We start from the raw sequence: 18,543 nt of genomic DNA on the forward strand, positions 1-18,543 counted from the left end.
ATAATTAACAATTCTATTACTAACATACCTTAGTATTATTATGTTAGATGAAGAATGTGAAGAAATGACCACCTGATACCAAAAAGGTGAAAATGTGATCTTAAAATATTAGAGATAGCTAAGCAAGAAGAAATTCAGTAAGCATCACTTTCAGGAGCGTGAGACATTAATAACAAAAAGTATCACAACTTCTAGTACTTAAATTGAGGGAAGTGTGGCTCTGTGACAGTGTCAAAAACCTATGTAGTGAGTACTGTAAATTGTGTCCAGTATCTGCATACTTGAAGTACAGAATAAAATGATTTAAGAAATGGATTAAAATGCTCAACTTTCCATTTTCCTGCTCTAGGAATGGTGTACATGGGAGGCATGGTTTATGCTGTTGGTGGTTTCAATGGTTCACTAAGAGTCCGCACAGTAGATTCCTATGATCCAGTGAAGGACCAGTGGACGAGTGTTGCTAATATGCAAGACAGGAGGAGCACACTGGGAGCAGCTGTATTAAATGGACTTCTCTATGCCGTGGGAGGATTTGATGGGAGTACAGGTATCTTTGCCTTTATATTCTGTTGATAAGTTTTCTCTACTCTTGATGCAACTGTATCAACTATGAGTATCTCTTACCTGTGATGAAAGGAATGGTGAAGATAGCCTAGCACCTTGTGGTTGGAGCATGCTTTAGTGGTCTCATCCTTCTACCCAGTGCTGAGCTGCAGGCTGTTCTTTTCCATCTAAGACTTTAGGCATAATGCCTGGACAAGTTTCCTTTCAGTATTACTTCTACGGTCTAAGTCCATACCTCAAGGAGCCTGTGAGCAGAAAAATTACAGTAATAAATAAGAATAAGAATATAAGAATATAAATATAATATAATAATATAAATATATATAATATATATAATATATATAATATATATAATATATATAATATATATAATATATATAATATATATAATAATATATAATATATATAATATATATAATAATATAAATATAATATAATAATATAAGAATATAAATAAGAATAAGAATAAATTTGTGGCTAATGTAGACAGGATTATAACCAATGCTGTCTGAACTGTGGGAAAGCATATGGTATGGTCACAGGTACGTTAAACCTTTTTGCCTGGAGATTCTTCCTTTAATAGCTACTACTGATGTGTACGCAGTAGAAAACATTTTCTCTTTATTTAAAGAGAAATAAATTCAAGGAAAAATTTTTCAAAGTTCCCCAAACTTTTATTGATTTGTCCATTTACAGACACCAAGAATGTGGTGACTATATTTGGCCATCTAAAGGATACCAGTTACACCTTTTGCAAAGCAGTTAAGTTAATTTGAATTTACAGATATCAAGAACCTTCTGGAAGATACAAGATATGTCACATCTAGATTTGTAGAGAACGTAATGTTACATTGTTTTCACAGGTTTATCATCAGTTGAAGTTTACAACTTAAAGACTAATGAGTGGTTTCATGTAGCTCCAATGAACACAAGAAGAAGTAGTGTTGGAGTGGGTGTGGTTGGAGGTAAGTTTACAAGTAACATTAGAAATGAGGAGGAGAAATGCAATCATTTACCTTACTGCCTTTTTTCACCTACTTCAGATTTTGGTTTCTGCTCAACCCTGTCATTCAAATGGCGTGAACTAAACATAGGCATTCTACTTTGTCTTGGCAAGCTTTTAGCATAGGTGTTTTTTTCAGGATTTCAACTGTGTATCAGATGTGCCTAAGGCCAATCAACAAAATGTACTAACCGTGCATGCTCAATATTATGCATGTCAGCAAAGATAAGGAACCTGTTTGCTGAAGCAATGACCAATGAAATTGGTCTTCAGTAACGTAACTCTTCAGTGACGTAACTCTGTACTGTTAACTCTGTTATCTGTGGCTGATTGGTATTCAAGGGCAACTTGGTGGTGAATAGCTTGGTTGTTGCTTGTGCAATGCAGACCACAGCCAGCTTGTGGGTCCTAAAAGAGTTTTAGGCACTTTTTTTTAACTGCATAGGAGCCACTGCTGTTCCTTATCTAAAAACGGAGAGTATACGAGTAATTTTCATCTGAATTTTTTTGATGTTTCCAGGAAGCCTTTAAGTGAGCTAGCAATGTTGGATACACTTGAATTAGTTCGCCTTTGAACAATTCTTAATTAAAACCAGAGTAAAGTGCCTTTATATTTCAGCTAGACAATTCAAAATCTTTTGACTTGCACTGTTAGATACAAAAGCTGTCTTTTACCTCCTAAAAATGAGAAGAACCATTTTTGGTGTATTATCGTGAACTACGTGCAGAAATAGAAACTCACAGCAACTGATGGATACTGGGTAGCTAAATCAGAACAGTGACTTCCCCTCTGCATGTTTAACAGTATAGTCCATGTGCATCAGAAATGTGCAGACCTTTCTTGCTTACCTTTATAGGTAAACTGTATGCAGTCGGTGGCTACGATGGGGCATCACGTCAGTGCCTTAGTTCAGTCGAATGCTACGATGCCAATACAAATGAGTGGAGCTATGTTGCAGAAATGAGCACTAGGCGGAGTGGAGCAGGTGAGTGAACAAAAATCAACAATGGTAGTAGAACTGAAGCAGATTTGTGGTTTTAGATTTTATCGAAAATATAAAAGGTAAGCTGAAGTCTGAGTCTAATATCAGTCTCAAATGGCAGACTTACCTCAGATTATAAATACAGAAGTGTTTTACAGAGTAAAATTCAGTCTGTTTAGAGTAAATATTTTCCTTTGCTTTTTCATACTTTTCATACTCTTCCCATAGTTTCTCAAGTTTACAGTGAACTACACATGGTTATTACAGTCATTGTAGTATTAGCGAAATAAGGAATTATCAAAATCTACATGTCCAGGATGAGAAATGTCATTTCCTCAAAGATATCTCTTTGCCAGCGTTGGGCTGATTTATCTATTAGCATCTTAGATGCACTTTTCATGTGAACCGTAAACTAGATTTCCACCTCTTTTTTGGAGGATTTGTTCTGCATTATGATTTACTGCAGGAAATTTTGTCCTTGTTCATTCTTAAGTTTGTATTACTAGTTTCATCTTACTACTTCCATTTATGTACCCTTCGTTTCATCTTCAGTAATTCTCCTCACCACCTGATGTTTACACCTTTAGATATGTACAGATTACTATGTTACCCTTCCTTATTTATCCAAGGTATATCTGTTTATTTCTTTAATCTTAAAAATCCCCTTTTTTTTTTTTTTCATGGATTTTTTTCCCTTTGGGATTCTGAACATATATATATTTCTCTTCAGAGACATTGAAAATGCCTGTGGTTTTCTGCTCTTGCTTAATGAAATGTTGTTTCCAGAGCTCCACACTGACTTTAGCATTTTCATAATCTATTATGGACTCGACTCTCATTTACTGTTCACTTTCCTCTATTTGTCTTTTGGTATTTCAGGTTTTTTCAACTCGCTGAAGTTGTTTTATTTCTCTAGATGCATCCAGCATGAACTTTTTCAAGTCAAATTGCACAATATTATTTTTCTACGTTTATTTTTTCACTTAGGTCACTTTTTTGTCAAGTACTCAATGGTGCTTTTTAGCAACACCTTTCAAATACCTACTGGTGATTGTGCTAACCTGCTTCACAATTGGAAGAGATGTTGCTACAAATAAAATGGATGGCCTTCCTGCATGCTCTGTAGATGACTGATGGTTGTCCCACCTTTTCATCTTGCCTTCCATTATTCTTTATTAATGTCGAGTAGTTTTTAAGCTGTGCTAATGATGTTTAAAGTCAATCCAAATTATCTCGATAGGCATTATATAAAAGTATTAAAATCAGTATTGAATTTAAGCTATATACTTTGTGGTACTTCCTTAACACCCTTACAAAACTAGCAAGTAGACAGGTCTGCTATTGCTAAAAATAATATTTCTATGGTTTTTAAATGAAAGTTATGTTAATGAAAGAAATCTGATATGATACTGTGAAGCTTCTAGTTAGTTTGTGTATCATGAAAATAAATCTGGGTTTAAAACTTGGCCAGAGCTGCAGTAAGGCAGTTGTCTAATACTGGCAAGTTTTGAGGAAGGTGTTTACATAAAACAGCTAAATTACTTGAATGATCACAAAGACAAACATTGTTGGTGGGCTGCTAAATAGGTTCATCTTGCAGTCTTCCAGCAACGCCCTTTTATCTAAGTTTAAAAAATAATAATTAAATGGAAAAAAACCCCACAACCTGTTTTTGCAAGCTGTCATTGTGCCTGCAGCCTATTTATATACTGGATATTTTCAGATTTTTCTTTGATTTTGAGTTACTTCTACAAGTCTAAAATTTAGTGCCTTAAATGCAACAGCTGCAGGGATCCTTCTGCCCTGCCCCTCTCCTCCTGTCTCTCACTTTACAGTTCAGGACCTTGTTCATGTAACTCTGCTGCTTTTTACCTTTTCCTCTGTTTAAAAAAGAAATAGAGAGGAAAAAGGTAAATCCAGTCAGTAATCTCAGATTCAAGTAATTGAGGAAAATAATCCAGTGTCTGTGGTGCCACTCTTAAATGCATGGAAAGTTTTATTTGTGCTTGGGGAGGAGTGGGTGGTAACGTGGAAAAATCGTGGCTGTTGATTGAGCTTGTCTGTCAGCCAAATACCTCAAACCTCTAGATCTGCTTCAGCTGGTGATCAGTCCTGGTGTTTTAGGTACTCGCTAAAGAGAATTTTGTTCCTGTATTAAATCTATGATCTCTGTTCATCTCAAGGAACTTAAGCCCATCTCTTCTGTTCCTACTGCTTCACCTTCATTCAAAAGCAACTTCAGAGGTTAACCCTCAGTTAATCTTCTGTAGTACCGACTGCATCTCAGTTGATCAATGTGGGGACAAATCTGTTTCCGGCAACATATTGGGATGAGGAACTTCAGATTCAGATATAGGCCATTTGGGAGGGATGAGAGAGATAAGACAGGGTCCTGAAAAATGGGCAGGAAAGAAAAATAACAGGAGCACTCTGAAGACGGCAACAAGAAGATACAGACGGAAGGAGCAAGAAATAAGGTAGGACTTGGAAACTGGGTGTGGGGTTAAGGGAAAATGAAGGACCAAAGAGAAATGAAAGACGTTTTTACAACGGAGTTGCCAAATAAGAAATGGCAATATGGCAAAAGAAAACTATATACACTAGGTAGGGAGGTCAGAAACTGGAGAGAAAACTCAGGCGGGGAAGGAAAACGGCTATGAAGCAGGTTCTTTTTAGTTATTTGCTTGATCTGTATCACGTCGCACATTCAAACTGAAAATCTTAGCCATCCTAGCTCCGTAATGTTTAACCTTACAAAAGATAAATGCTGTATTATCCCGTCTAATAAAGTGAGATCAGAGTGGGAGAAAGAAAAGCTGTCACTTTGTACTGTGACATGATAGCTAGAAATAATAGCAATCCAAGAGGAATTAAATTAACTGGGATGGGTAGAGGCGAATGTCAGTAGTGAACGTCACTGACAGAGTGCTAGATAACGTGATTTATAAATCAGTGTCATAGCAAGAGCTACTTTTCAGATTTGCAGTACCAATTAACTCTTCCATGTTTCCTTCCTTTTCTCGTTATTAAAATCTGTTGTTTTTTTTAATAAGAATTATTTTTCTCTTCCCCATGTAGGATAGCAGTGGTCCATACTCACAATCTTAGTGATATATTTTTCAAAGATGTTTCAGCTGGCTTTTAAGATCTCAGAACATTTTTTTTTTTTTTAAGCCACTTTTTTTTTTTTGTCTGAAAGACTTCACATCATATTTGCTGTTTCCCTTTCCTTTTTATTACGTATCTTAAGCTTTTTGTGCCTTTTGTGGATCTCTTAACTCTTTAAGAACTATCTTGGCAAATTTGCATTGCATTATTTGAGTTTTATAATCGTAAATATGATATGTAATAAGTTCCCCAATATACCTCCATAATAATGATTTTTAATTATCTTTATGGTCCATCATTGACAACTTTTAATGCCAAAAAGTTGCATTTCTGAAACCTAATATGTTTGGGTTATAACAGTGCATTATAAAGCCAGGAATAAACAAACAGACCTCCCTTTTTGTTTCCTCTGTTACCATCTTTTCCATATGTGCAGTCTAACTAGCAAGTAGGCCTTAGACTAGCTACATTTATTACTTCATTCCAAGCTTATAGACTGATAAAATGTTGTGAATAAAGGGGACCCTAGGAGTAAAGGAGATCCAAAATATACTTTTGGATAATTTGAAGTTTTGTGTTCTCCAGATCTGCAGGAGGAAGGTACTCACTGTAATTGTTTACTTTTGTTTCATACATGTTTATAAGGTATTCCAGCACTTCAGTGGAGGCATTCCTATTGTTTAATGTCTGTGCATTCAGCTTTTATCCTCTGTACTGCATAGCTTTTACTTTCTAAAAATTCAGTTATGCTTTATCACTTTATCAGATTTCCTTTACGTAGACTGCATTCTGTATTATTTACTATCATTTCTAATTAGTTCTAAACTCCAGCCATCCTCCTGTTTCTGCTCATCATTTTTTCATCCAAAATTTTCTAAATGTTATGTTGCAGAACACATCTGGTCTCTATATGCTGCAATAAGGATGGGCATGCAAGGCATTTTATCAGTGTCTTGCATTACTCTACCGTCTCTTTATGTATCCTGACCCAAATGTCTTCTGAAATAGTTCCTAACATTGAATGAATGATTTATTTTAGCAGACATTTTTTTGTTTTTTTTTTGTATCAGTCGAATTATACTGTAGTTAATTTTGAGTATTTTCATGTGTTCACAGGTGTTGGTGTGTTAAACAATTTACTGTATGCGGTAGGTGGTCATGATGGTCCTTTGGTAAGAAAAAGCGTGGAAGTGTTCAATCCTGTCACTTGTACATGGAAGCAGGTTGCAGATATGAACATGTGCAGAAGGAACGCAGGTATGTACAACAGCCACTCTAAAATGCTAGTAGAGTAATTAGGTGCAAATGGGATGCTCCTTTTTCTTTTAAATGGCTTGCTGCTTCTTTCATGTCACAGCATAGAAATCATGCTTTCATGGGTATGAATGAGCTGATCATTAATTTTCATAATTGGTTTCCTGTCTTTTTTTTCAGGTGTTTGTGCTGTAAATGGGCTCTTGTATGTAGTTGGAGGAGATGATGGCTCCTGTAATTTATCAACAGTGGAATATTATAATCCAACAACTGATAAATGGACAGTTGTGTCATCTTGTATGAGTACAGGAAGGAGCTATGCAGGTAATGTTGTCTAGGGTTTGTATTTTTTTAAGACTTTTTACAGCATATTGAATTGTAGTCAGGATAAGAAACTTGATAAAGCAAGCATTCCAGCACAAAGTACTGTCGAAAATAAAAGCTATGATACTAGAATAGGTACAAAGAATTTGATGGTTCATTTTGAATAAAGACTTCAAACAATTATTCACTAAAATGAAAGAAATATTGAACTGTATTGAAGAAGAATTTAGCGTGTAATGATGAGTTGGAAGATTGCAGTGTGACTGGTCCCTTTTTTTCCTCAAACGAGCTTTTGTAATTGTCTCAATTTGCAGCGGTCCAATTCTGAAGCTCTCTGTGGGAAATTGCTATTTAGAAAATGAGCTGTTGTAGGAATCTTCTCCTTTAATAACTGCAGTTTCTGAAGTTATTACATAATCTAAGTGTATGTAAAGGATATATTAACTATAAGGGTAAGGTTGATTTTTTTTTTTCCAAATAACAGAAACGTTCCGATATCTACACTGATTCATATAAATTTGTTATATAATGTACTATTAAAAATAAATCAAGAACGTAATAATAGCCTGCATCTAGCATAATATTGACAAGCTGTGCATCAGCATCAGGTTTTCCTGTTTTCCCTAGACTTACACCTTTCTTCCTTACTCTAGGTGTTACAGTTATTGACAAACCGTTATGATCGACGAGGGGATTTTCAATTTGATTATGCACTAGAAGCAGTCTTCAAGTGTATTTGAAGTGACTGAGTACCTAAGCACTTCTCTACTTGTAGCTGCACCTTGAGTCACAGTGGAAGATGTGGCTGTCTACAATTACAGATGATGGATGATGAAGATTACTCTAGGTAGAAGCAATGCGTAGGACTACTCTGAGGCTGAACAGGGGCTGATTGAATTTTTGAAGTGTAGTAGGACCGTTTCTTTTTTATACTGCAAGATCTTCAAACACAGAAGCCACTTTCATGAGGACAGACTTACGTCAGTTGTGACTGAGACACAGATTGTCAGTGGAGAATGGTGTGTATTCTGGTGAAAGTAAATTTGTCTTATTTTTTCCAGAGACTAATAAACATATTTAAAGAAATGAACTGTCAGTCTTCATAGTAGGTATCGAATTCCACCTCAGTAATTCAAGCTGGCATGGGGGAAATCTGTTTCCTTTTATAAAACTTTTGTTACATAACTATAATATGTGCATAATGTATGTGTGAGCATAAGTTGCTTTCTATTGAAACTCTTCAAAAACCAACTTTATTATTTATAATTTGGCACAGTACTTTGAATATGCCCGTCCTATGTTGTAAAAGAGAGTTGTATTTTTTGATATTTAACAATACTTAACACTACTAATTCCCACAGAAGGAGATCAGAGATGGTATAATGATTCTTGAACAGGTCTAATTTCGAGGTCTTTTTAATAAAAACGTTGTCTGTACTTAATGTTTTGTTTTTTTTTTTCCTGTTCAATTTTGGTCACATTTAGATGTTACTTCTTTCTTACCTTTTTATGCAAAAGGTGATTTGGCATGAAAATAACTGAAAATTTATAATGAATGTGTGAAATTAAGTTGAACTTGCATGGTACTAAGGTCTCTTAATGCGTGTAACCTTAGCTTCTGTTAGCTAATATCTGGATATACTGTATGTGGCCATGTTCATAGAGCAGCTCGTTTCTATTCATTCTTGGATGGCCTCCTTTTAACACGACCAAAGTTATTGTCATATTTGAGATATTTTCTTCAAATAAACAGTTTGTATATGGTTTCCTAATGCCAACCAGTTGCTTAAAGCTCCTGTTTCTCCACACGCCTCATCTGCCATCAGGGAAGAGACTTTTGGGGAGAAAAGCAGTGACTTAACGCTCAGGTCAGGAAAGACTGGAAGATAGTGATGGCTGAGGTTGGGAAGTGGCACTGTTTTGTGAATGGGATGGTTCTGAAGGGCTTTTACTCAAGCCACTGTACTGGAATTGCAGTTTCACGTTATTAGGAGAATGCTTTGGTAGCTCGATCCCCTGCCTGGAAGGAGGAAGCTTCCAACGAGGCGAGGAGACAAGTCGCTCACCGGGGTCAGGGCAGCGCCCCGCCCTGCCCACCTGCGGGCCCGCCTCCTCCTCATCACCTCGCGCACGTCACCCGCCCGTCCGTCCGCCTCATTGGCCGCGCGCCGAGGTCTCACTATCCTCACTCCACCCCTCCAGCCAATCGCCGCGCGAGTACGGCAGCTCCGACCCGCCCCCTCCCACGCCTGACTCTCCGCCGTCGCCTCCCGCCGGCCAATGGGAGCCGCGTCGGGGTTACCGGGCGGCCAATAGGAGGGCGCAGGTGAAGAGCCGGCCGCGCCGCTCTTGTTATTGCTGCCGTCTCCCGCGGTGCGAGAGGGCCGCCGCAGCGCCGAGGTGAGCGAGGGGCGCGCCGGGTGCCGTCTGAGGCGGGGGTCGGGGCTCCAAGGGTCGGCGGGCGGTCGCGGGCCGCTCTGGGGTGCCGTCCGGCCGGGGCTGCGGGCAGGGCGAGGGCCGAGCCGCGCGTCTCCTTGAGTTGTACCCCGCTGGCTGCCTTGTGTAACTATCTGAGCTTTATTCTTTTATGCTGCGCTTTAGGAAAAGGGGCTGGATGAACCTGCCCCTCGGTTTTGATCGGAAAATTGATTAATTAACGGCTAAGGGTCTTCCTTACTGACCAATAACTGCTGCTTGTTCCTTCCCAGACATTCAGGTTACGCGCAGACGGCCGTAGAAGAGCCCTAACTGTGATGTTTTGTGCCTGAACGATGGCAACCAACGACAGCGTTAATATCCTGAACTCTGCTTACCTGGCAGTGGAATATATAGACTCCTTCCTGCCCGACAACCCTCTGCAGCAGCCATTTAAAAATGCCTGGAATTACATGCTGGACAACTACACCAAGTTCCAGATAGCGACGTGGGGGTCGCTTTTAGTTCACGAAGGTTCCTACTTCTTGCTCTGCGTGCCAGGATTCATCTTTCAGTTTATTCCCTACATGCAAAAGTATAAAATCCAGCCGGTAAGACAGAGCAGTGGGCAGCACACTGACCCACATAGGGACGTGTGAAGGAGGCACACTGGCCTACCTGGCTGCTGTTGGCTTCCATTTCACGTGGCCACATTTTGCCTCAGTCACTGCGAGGCAATTCGGAAGGAACAGAGGAAAATGAGAGTGTTTGTGATGAGGGGACAAAGAGGAGTGGGTTTGGGGAGGCAAAGGAATTTTTTTTTTTGGGGGGGGGGGGGGGGGGGAGAGTATCCTGTCACAGAATCACAGAATGGCCAGGATTGGAAGGGACTTCAAGGATCACGAATCTCCAACCCCCCTGCCACATGCAGGACCACCAACCTCCACATTTAATACCAGACCAGGCTGCCCATCCTAGTGACAGTTTTTCCTCCATTCTTTGTAATAGGAATTGGAAATAAACCACTTTCTGGAATCACCACAGTGATTTGTTAAGGTGTCTTCCTGCAAAAGCCTCTTTTTTTCAAGATGGTTTGTCACTTGACAACATTTTATCTTCAGCTTCTGTTGTATTCCTTTAGCTATGGCAGCACTTTGGTGCAAAGAAGAAAAATGAACTTAGTTTTGTGTTACTGAATCTGAGATGTTCCCGCTAATTACTGAAATAACAAGAATAGTTTAAGGGCGAGCTGGCAAGGACAACTGATGAGAGACTTCAGAAAATGTTCAAGAAATGGTTGGATTTTGTGTTGAGGGACATGGTTTAGTGAGAACTGTTGATGATAGGGTGGATGGTTGGACTGGATGATCTTGAAGGTCTTTTCCAGCTTTGGTGATTCTGTGAAAAGTAGTTTAGAAAAGTGAGTGCCTCTGTGAAATCCAAGCCCATGAAACTGGTGTTCCCTGGGTTAATTTGTGTGATGGGAAGACCAGCTACCTGTCTCGTAATATGAAATGAAATTGCCCTTGAAGTCGTTTTTGCAGCACTTTGGTTTCGTGCAATAGAAATGTGTAACTCATTTTTCTTTTTTTTTTTTTTTTTTTTTTTTTTCCTTAGGACAAACCAGAAACGTGGGAAAAACAGTGGAAGTGCTTCAAAACACTTATGTTCAATCACTTTTTCATTCAACTTCCTCTAATTTGTGGCACGTACTACTTCACAGAATATTTTAACATCCCGTATGGGTGGGAAGAGATGCCTAGGTGGTACGTAGATACGTCTTGTACATTCATACTGAATGGCACTTGCTTACACACATAACAAAAACTGTATCAGAGTTTGTGATGTTAACGTAACTTTTTTGGATACCAAATTATATTTGCTAACCGGCCTTGAGCCTAAATTGCAGTAGGAGCTTCCTAGAGTCACACTGGCTCATGTAAGATACCAAGTGGGTGATGTGCTGCGGGGTTTTTTTTATCACCCAGCTTTTTTTTATTCTCTATTATTTCCTATTAAGTGTTTCTTTGCCCCACCTTGTTTTATTTCACAGCAGCAGTGCGTTACTCAAGGGAGGGGAAGCTGCCTCATATTTCCCTCTTTTGCCCTAGACTGGTGAAAAATGCTGCAATACCTAGAAATGCCTTTTTTTTTCACCAGTAGCTGTTTTTACAACAGAAGGTCATCGTTTTTAGCTGTCTTCTGTCTGGTTTAGATACCCAGCAGGTTTCTGTATGTAGGTCTTAGATTGCAGGTGTTCCTTATAGGCTGTACATGTGATGTTGAAATGACAGCTTGCTACACTGCACGTCAACTCTGACATATCAACAGATGAGCTATGAAGGCTGATGCATATTTTTACATAACACTGCCCTGATGTTATCTTTTCAACCAGTAATAAACATTTCCTACCTTTACTATCTTGTCAACTCCTTTATCTTTCAAGACTGTGCATTTGCAAGTATCTTCTATAACTCTTAACTCTTCTATTTCTTTTATTTTCATTTTTAAAGGTATGTTCTGCTTGCCCAGTGTTTTGGATGTGCAGTGATTGAGGATGCCTGGCACTATTTCCTGCATCGACTGCTACATCACAAAAGAATATACAAGTACATCCATAAGGTTCACCACGAGTTTGTGGTATGTATTCCTTGTTTTGATTGCTTTTAGTGTATGCAGATTCAAACACAGCTTGTTTAAAGACTTTGTTTGGCAGACTTAAGAGTTTTGCATCCTTCTGATAGTGGCCTTTCCTTGAGCTCAGCATTGAACACAGCCATCCATTTTGTTTCTGAATGCACCAGCTGTTCTTTGATTTTATTTCAAGAGTGTGAAAGGGTGCAGTTTTAAAAGCATAGTATGCGTATTAGGGGGGAGGGATGCAATAGGTTTTCTGGTTATGGCTGTTCATCACTTTGCATTGCTGCAAACAGATGAGTGTATGGTGATGTGCTTAGATCTGCAGCAGTAGCTGCCATTCTCCTCTTGGCAGCCCCTCAGATTTCTAGCAGGAGCAGCTTCTGGCCAACGTTCTCAAGTATGTGTAGCACTTCATATAGAAGTGATCTGTAAGCTAGCAGCTGTTTCACTAAGAACTTCCCCTGACAATAGAAGCTGATGATCTTAAAATCATCCTTAAGCCAAAGTGGACTTAATATTTTCTTCTGATAACGTAATTGCTGAAGGTTGTTGGTTTGTTTTTATTTTTATTTTTTAATTTAATATCTCTATGTGAGCATTCCACTGTTGAAAACTCTCTGTGGAATTTCTTTTTTTGGTAAATAAAATGTGGGAACGACTGTGTGTGTATGTATGTGCATATACATATGTGTGTGTATATATCACAGAATGGACCAGGTTGGAAGGAATCTCAAGGATCATGAATCTCCAACCCCCTGCCACATGCAGGGCCACCAACCTCCACATTTCATACCTGGCCAGGGCCCCATCCAACCTGGCCTTGTACACCTCCAGGGATGGGGCATCCACAGCCTCTCTGGGCAGCCTGTATGCATACATAAATGCTTTGGTTCGATCTTATGTTTTGAATGATAAGAATTTAATGAATTTATAAAGCTGATCTATCAATATGGGCACTTGTTCATTTTGACAGGTTTTGATTGTGTATTTTTTTTTTTTTTTTCCTTAAATGACAAATTATTTTGGCTTCCTTCTGTTTTGTTCTACTTCCAAGACTGGATATATTGCAAAGCTGATAGGAGCTTGCCAAATGGTTTAACATTCCTATTCTTTGGCCAAGGGCAATGGTAAGCTAAAGCAGGAGGTTTTGGCTTTAATATGGAAGCACTTGGAATTGCTAATGGAATCATAATCATTATCAACTTGAAGTACTGTTTTCTGTTTTAGCAAGGACCCTTGTGTTAAGACCCTTGCTCAACCAGTTTCCTTCACCCACAACACTGTTCTGTTTCTCTTGTTGTAGGTCTTGTGGGACGTGGGGAGTGCCATAAAATAGTGATTCCGATTTGGGAATATAGAAAATCAAAAAGGGTGACAGTTTTCCTATCTGTTCTGTTTTGTAGTCTCCATTTGGAATGCAAGCAGAATATGCACATCCTCTGGAAACACTCATCCTTGGAGCTGGCTTCTTTATTGGAATTGTTGTCTTCTGTAACCACGTGGTTCTTCTGTGGGCGTGGGTAATATGTCGCCTGATGGAAACCATTGATGTGCACAGGTGAAATCTTTGTTCCTTTTTAATAGTTTCACTTTTCCCTAGGTCTGTCTTAAAATTACCTGTCTCTTTTTCACTGAGCTGAGCTTTATTTTTATTTTTATTTTAACTGAAATGTGCTTTTACACATCTTAGAATGGCACTGTCTAAACAGCTAAGCTTTATTCTGTTTTGAGGTTGTGCAGTCAGTGAATCTTGTGGATCAGAAGAGTGCTATAGATGAGCTAGAGCACCCTGAGTGTGATGTCAGCAGCCTGGCTTTCGTCAGGATGTTTGGCGTACAGATGACCTCATGCATCTTAAAATGCCAAAAATAAAGGAAAACTTCATATTTCATCTCCAGGAGTTTTTTCCATTTAGTATTTGATGGTTTAGATTCATCTGTGAGTAAATGAGCTTTGTTTCCTGTGTTCGAAAGGAAGGGGAAAACAACTTTTTTGACCTACTAGCATCACACTTGACCTCCTGTCTGGAAATACACTGTGAAGCATGTGGTGGTGCCTTACTGTAGGCTGTGTGAAGGATTTTAGTGGAACACGAGCTATTAACTGACTCATCATACAAACCATTGCCATTTTAGGTGGTTTTGGTCCTAGGCTGAGAAGCACACGTTCTGACGTGCTAAAGTAATTCATGCAAAATAGTAATCTCATCTCTCAATGATCATGTCTGCAGGAGGTGTTTGTAACAGATTATACTGTGTTCTCCCCACTAGGTGGTGGTGCTTCCCAGTACTGCTGAGCAAATGAGTTGAAATGGCTTTCAAGCAGAGCAGTCTGGTTTTAATATTACTTTGGTTTTGTATTTTCAGTTTTAAACCTTTGAAGAACTTGGAGCAAGCAGAAAATGATTAAGAGCAGAAAGACTACAAATGTAGTTGATTTGAGCTGCTGTTTGAGGAGGAGCTGAGCTGGCTCATATTTATAGTTTGCTGTCACTAAGATTTTTTGTTATTCCCTTTTATTAACATCACTTTTCAGACAGCTAAGTCTGCTTAACAAGCAGGAGATCAGCCTCTGTCATCTCCTAGGTGTTTCTGCTGAATTCTTAGCGTTGCTCAACTGAGCTGAAAAAGGTCACTGGGTGCCAAAAAGCCATTGTAAAGAGAAGCATTTGCCTAAGACAGGAGGAGATTTTGTTGTAGTAGGGTTACTTCAGGACCCTATAAAATAAAAAGATTTTTTTTCTGTATTACAAAGAGAACAAATTGGTGCCTATATTTTGTTTCTTCCCAAATATAATTCACAATTATTTTTTTTCCCTTCCCCTCTAGTGGCTACGATATTCCACTGAACCCTCTTCATTTGGTGCCTTTCTATGCTGGAGCCCGTTTCCATGATTTCCATCACATGAACTTTGTTGGCAATTATGCATCGACCTTCACGTGGTGGGACAGAATCTTTGGCACAGACTCTCAATTCATTGCCTATAAAGAAAAAGAGAAGAAGCAGCAACTCAGGATGAAGAAGGCTAACTAAAAATCCAGTGTCAAAATTGTGATGCCTAATACTGGTAGACAACTTTTGCTTTTCTTTAAAGCAAAGTCATGATGGGGTATTAAGCATAAATCATTTTCCTTGACTACTAAGTGGTAGGGAAAAAAAAAACAAGAATTAAACTGCAGTATCTTCCTAATGGGAATGCTTTCTATTTTATACGTAAGCACCACATATATTTTAACTACAAATTTAAAGATGATGCAAAAAAGACAGAGATTACTTGTGTCTGTCCATGGTTTTTTTGCAAAAAATTATTCAGTTTTACCTTTAACGTTGCCCCCTTTTGATCCTTTTGATAGAATTGTATATGTTCACTGAGATTGGACTTCCTTATTAAAAATATATCTTCTTAAATTTGTAAGATCAAGTAGCAGACCATACTAACTGGTATCAGCACAGTAATCTAAATATTGGGTAAAATTTTGCTTAAAACCAAAATATCTGTTAATAAAAAGCATGGACAGGCAGCCTTTTGCACACTGGATAATATGAGCTGTTAATCTCAGAATACCCGGCTAAACATGAGTTAGCAGAGACATTCCTGATCTAGATTTATTATGTTATTTTAGGGTACAGATAAAAAGGATAGAAGTTTTTATTTGAACAAACTTTGTTTTTGCTGCTCTTTGAAGTTGCTCTGTCTGTATACTTAGCATTTACATTACATTCCTTTCAGTGTTGTAATTTGCTGAACTGACTTGTTGCTGTATTTGCACTTGTGACTGATGAAATAAATGTGGTTTGGTTTAAGATGTGTATTACACCTTTCATATGTTTTTAATACAAAACTGACCAAAAACATTTGGCATGCAGTGTCATGCTTTGTTTATTTCTCTAATGAAGAAATATAGTTTCTGTTCAAGTCTAAATGTTTTACAGATGGAACAGTTACACAGAGACAGCAGTAAGAAATGGATCTACTTGCTGAATTGCCAGCCTGAGCTCTCTGTGGTGGAAGCAACCTCTTTAATCAGGTTTCAAAGATTGCCCTTATCCTCTTTGCTTTGTCAACTCCCACTCGTCTTGCAGCTGTACTTAGCTTTATTCTTGCTGAACTCCCAGCCTAAAAATACAAGAGGCTTTCAGTGCTACGGAATGTCCCTGTTCCTATGATTCTGTTCATTGATTCTTAGCTCACCTTTGTGTCTGTGCAAACGCAGTAACAAAATTAGCACTGTGAGTCAGGCAACTGCTTAAACACTCTCTTCATTAGTAAATACTGTCTTCCAGCTATAGGAGCTCACCCTTAGTAATTTGGTACCAAGCTACAACATATATTGCATTTTACAAGAAGTTTACAAGTAATGAATCTGACAGTAACGCATCACCTTTTTTAGGTATCCCATATTTGGGGTTTGCCTGATGGTTTTTTTTTTTCTTATTTGAATCCTTATTTTGCTTTGCTAATCATTGCTACTTCTGTTTTTGGATTATTTTATGCAACGCAAACATCTTTTATCCACCAATATGAGATAGGTGCTATTACATTACAATGTACCTTGCTAGGTATAACACAGAATGTTGGTAGATAGATACCACGTCTGTAAACATTAAGACCATTTCTTCCTCACCTGTACTTTAAGTGATGACTGCTGAGTGTTTGAAGGTTATTTTAAACATTTATAGGAACACAGTACCAGTGAAACCTGCATTTTGGCTCTGAATTTATTGCTAACTCTGGTGTCTGGTTCACAGTTGCCAAATCTCCATCTCATCACTGTTGCCTCTCTGTCACTGTCAGCTTTCTGGTGAACCTTACCCCACAGCAGCCTGTAGCTGGCAGGCCCACTTCCTTGCAGTGGTTCTTGCTGTAATTTTCTATCTGTGAGGGTAGTAAGCACAATCAAATCTAGTTTTAATGGTATTCTTCATCAACCAGTCCTCTGCAGCAAGACATTTCTCCTATTTCTCACATCCCTTCTGTGGCTTGGCTCTGAATTCTCAAGGCGTTTTTCCAGTGTAGCTACAAGGACTAAGGGTAGTAGTTCTGGGTCATTCACACTACTACCTCTTTGGTGGTAGAATCACCTTTTAAGCACTGCTCTTCTGTTCAAACATTCAAAGATAAAATTAGCAGTTCTGCAGCGCTGCACTGGAAAATACAGTGGAGTTATCTGTCTGTTGTGATCTCTGGTTGCTACCAGAGGTGCCATTTGCCACTGTATTTTGTATCTCTTATTCTTCAGTGTTATTTACTAATTGCTGTGCTGAAGCATTACTCATTTCACAGAATCACAGAATGGCCAGGGTTGGAAGGGATCTCGAGGATCATGAATCTCCAACCCTCTGCCACATGCAGGGCCACCAATCTCCACATTTAATACTAGACCAGGCTGCCCAGAGTCCCATCCAACCTCCAGGGATGGAGCATTTAAGTAGAGCTTGACTTACCTTGTAATTTAAATCACATTCCCAATTCCCAAATGTGAACGTCAGATCCATTTCAGATGCAATTCAAGCCTGTAAAAAGCAAAAAAAAAAGTTTGCCTCCACTCCCTGGCAAGCACAGCAAGCTCTGCAATACCTGGTAGGACTGTCTTTAGCAGTGTTTATTTATAGACTTGTGGTGAGTCACGATCAGCTGAAAAAGACAGATTCAGGCAAGTCAAAAGAATTTGAAAATGTATGCATGAGAATATGTGGAGGAATCATGGATTGGAGAGATTAAAAGAGCTGATTTCTGTGTCAAGTATACATTGTATTTTGTAGAAATCGCCTTTAGGAGCAGCCAATGAAAGCTGCTCCACACTGTGAGGATTCTGGACCTTAACAGTGATCATGGAATAAGGAAACAATGTCAGGAGGCTGAAAGGGAAAAACTGCAAATGAGAACAGGCACTTTGGTGCGTGTGTGTCATGCATACAAATGTACCAAATGGGAACTACTTTTCCAGGTGTGAGTTTCTGGTACTGGATGGGTTTCCACATTGGTGTCGTACAACTATAGAACCATTTGAATTGGAAGGGATCCTTATAGGTCCTCTTGTCCAACTGCACTGCACTGAAGAGGGACACCTACAGCTCCATCAGTGCTCAGAGTCCCTTCCAGCCTATCCTTGGCTGTCTGCAGGATTGGGGTCTCATCCACCACCTCTCTAGGCAACCTGTGCCACTGCCTCACCACCCTGAGCGTGAAAAACTTCTTCCTTATGTCCCCTCTATACATCTGTGGTAATGATGGTATTCCCCTAGAGATGT

General features: G+C 38.9%; 2 protein-coding genes across 6 annotated transcripts in view; both read left to right on the plus strand.

The window, feature by feature from the left end:
* The window catches only part of KLHL2 (kelch like family member 2), a 58,225-nt gene extending 49,547 nt beyond the window's left edge, over nucleotides 1–8,678 (plus strand). For 3 of the 4 annotated variants that reach the window (XM_085222030.1, XM_085222031.1, XM_010709470.4), the window contains 6 exons: nucleotides 350–547; nucleotides 1,428–1,529; nucleotides 2,425–2,553; nucleotides 6,775–6,915; nucleotides 7,093–7,236; nucleotides 7,890–8,678. In XM_085222030.1, the coding sequence (XP_085078156.1) occupies nucleotides 350–547; nucleotides 1,428–1,529; nucleotides 2,425–2,553; nucleotides 6,775–6,915; nucleotides 7,093–7,236; nucleotides 7,890–7,918 (743 nt within the window). In that variant the 3' untranslated portion in view covers nucleotides 7,919–8,678. Of the gene's footprint in view, nucleotides 1–349; nucleotides 548–1,427; nucleotides 1,530–2,424; nucleotides 2,554–3,429; nucleotides 5,028–6,774; nucleotides 6,916–7,092; nucleotides 7,237–7,889 lie in introns of those variants that run through there. The other variant, XR_014882810.1, reaches the window with a different exon arrangement.
* An 801-nt stretch (nucleotides 8,679–9,479) lies between these two features.
* On the plus strand, nucleotides 9,480–16,095 carry MSMO1 (methylsterol monooxygenase 1). 2 transcript variants are annotated; one of them, XM_003205375.5, is made up of 6 exons: nucleotides 9,480–9,636; nucleotides 9,953–10,262; nucleotides 11,269–11,417; nucleotides 12,165–12,291; nucleotides 13,695–13,849; nucleotides 15,120–16,095. In XM_003205375.5, exons 2-6 carry the CDS (start codon nucleotides 10,008–10,010, stop codon nucleotides 15,322–15,324), a joined length of 891 nt encoding a protein of 296 aa, XP_003205423.2. In that variant the 5' UTR covers nucleotides 9,480–9,636; nucleotides 9,953–10,007; the 3' UTR covers nucleotides 15,325–16,095. The 2 variants fall into 2 exon arrangements, with proteins under 2 accessions (XP_003205423.2, XP_085078159.1); XM_085222033.1 differs by having other exon boundaries at nucleotides 9,502–9,636; nucleotides 9,945–10,262.
* The last annotated feature ends 2,448 nt before the right edge of the window (nucleotides 16,096–18,543 follow it).

Source organism: Meleagris gallopavo, chromosome 4, assembly GCF_905368555.1.
Source record: "Meleagris gallopavo chromosome 4, MGAL_WU_HG_1.1, whole genome shotgun sequence".
Classification (NCBI taxonomy): Eukaryota; Metazoa; Chordata; class Aves; order Galliformes; family Phasianidae; genus Meleagris; species Meleagris gallopavo.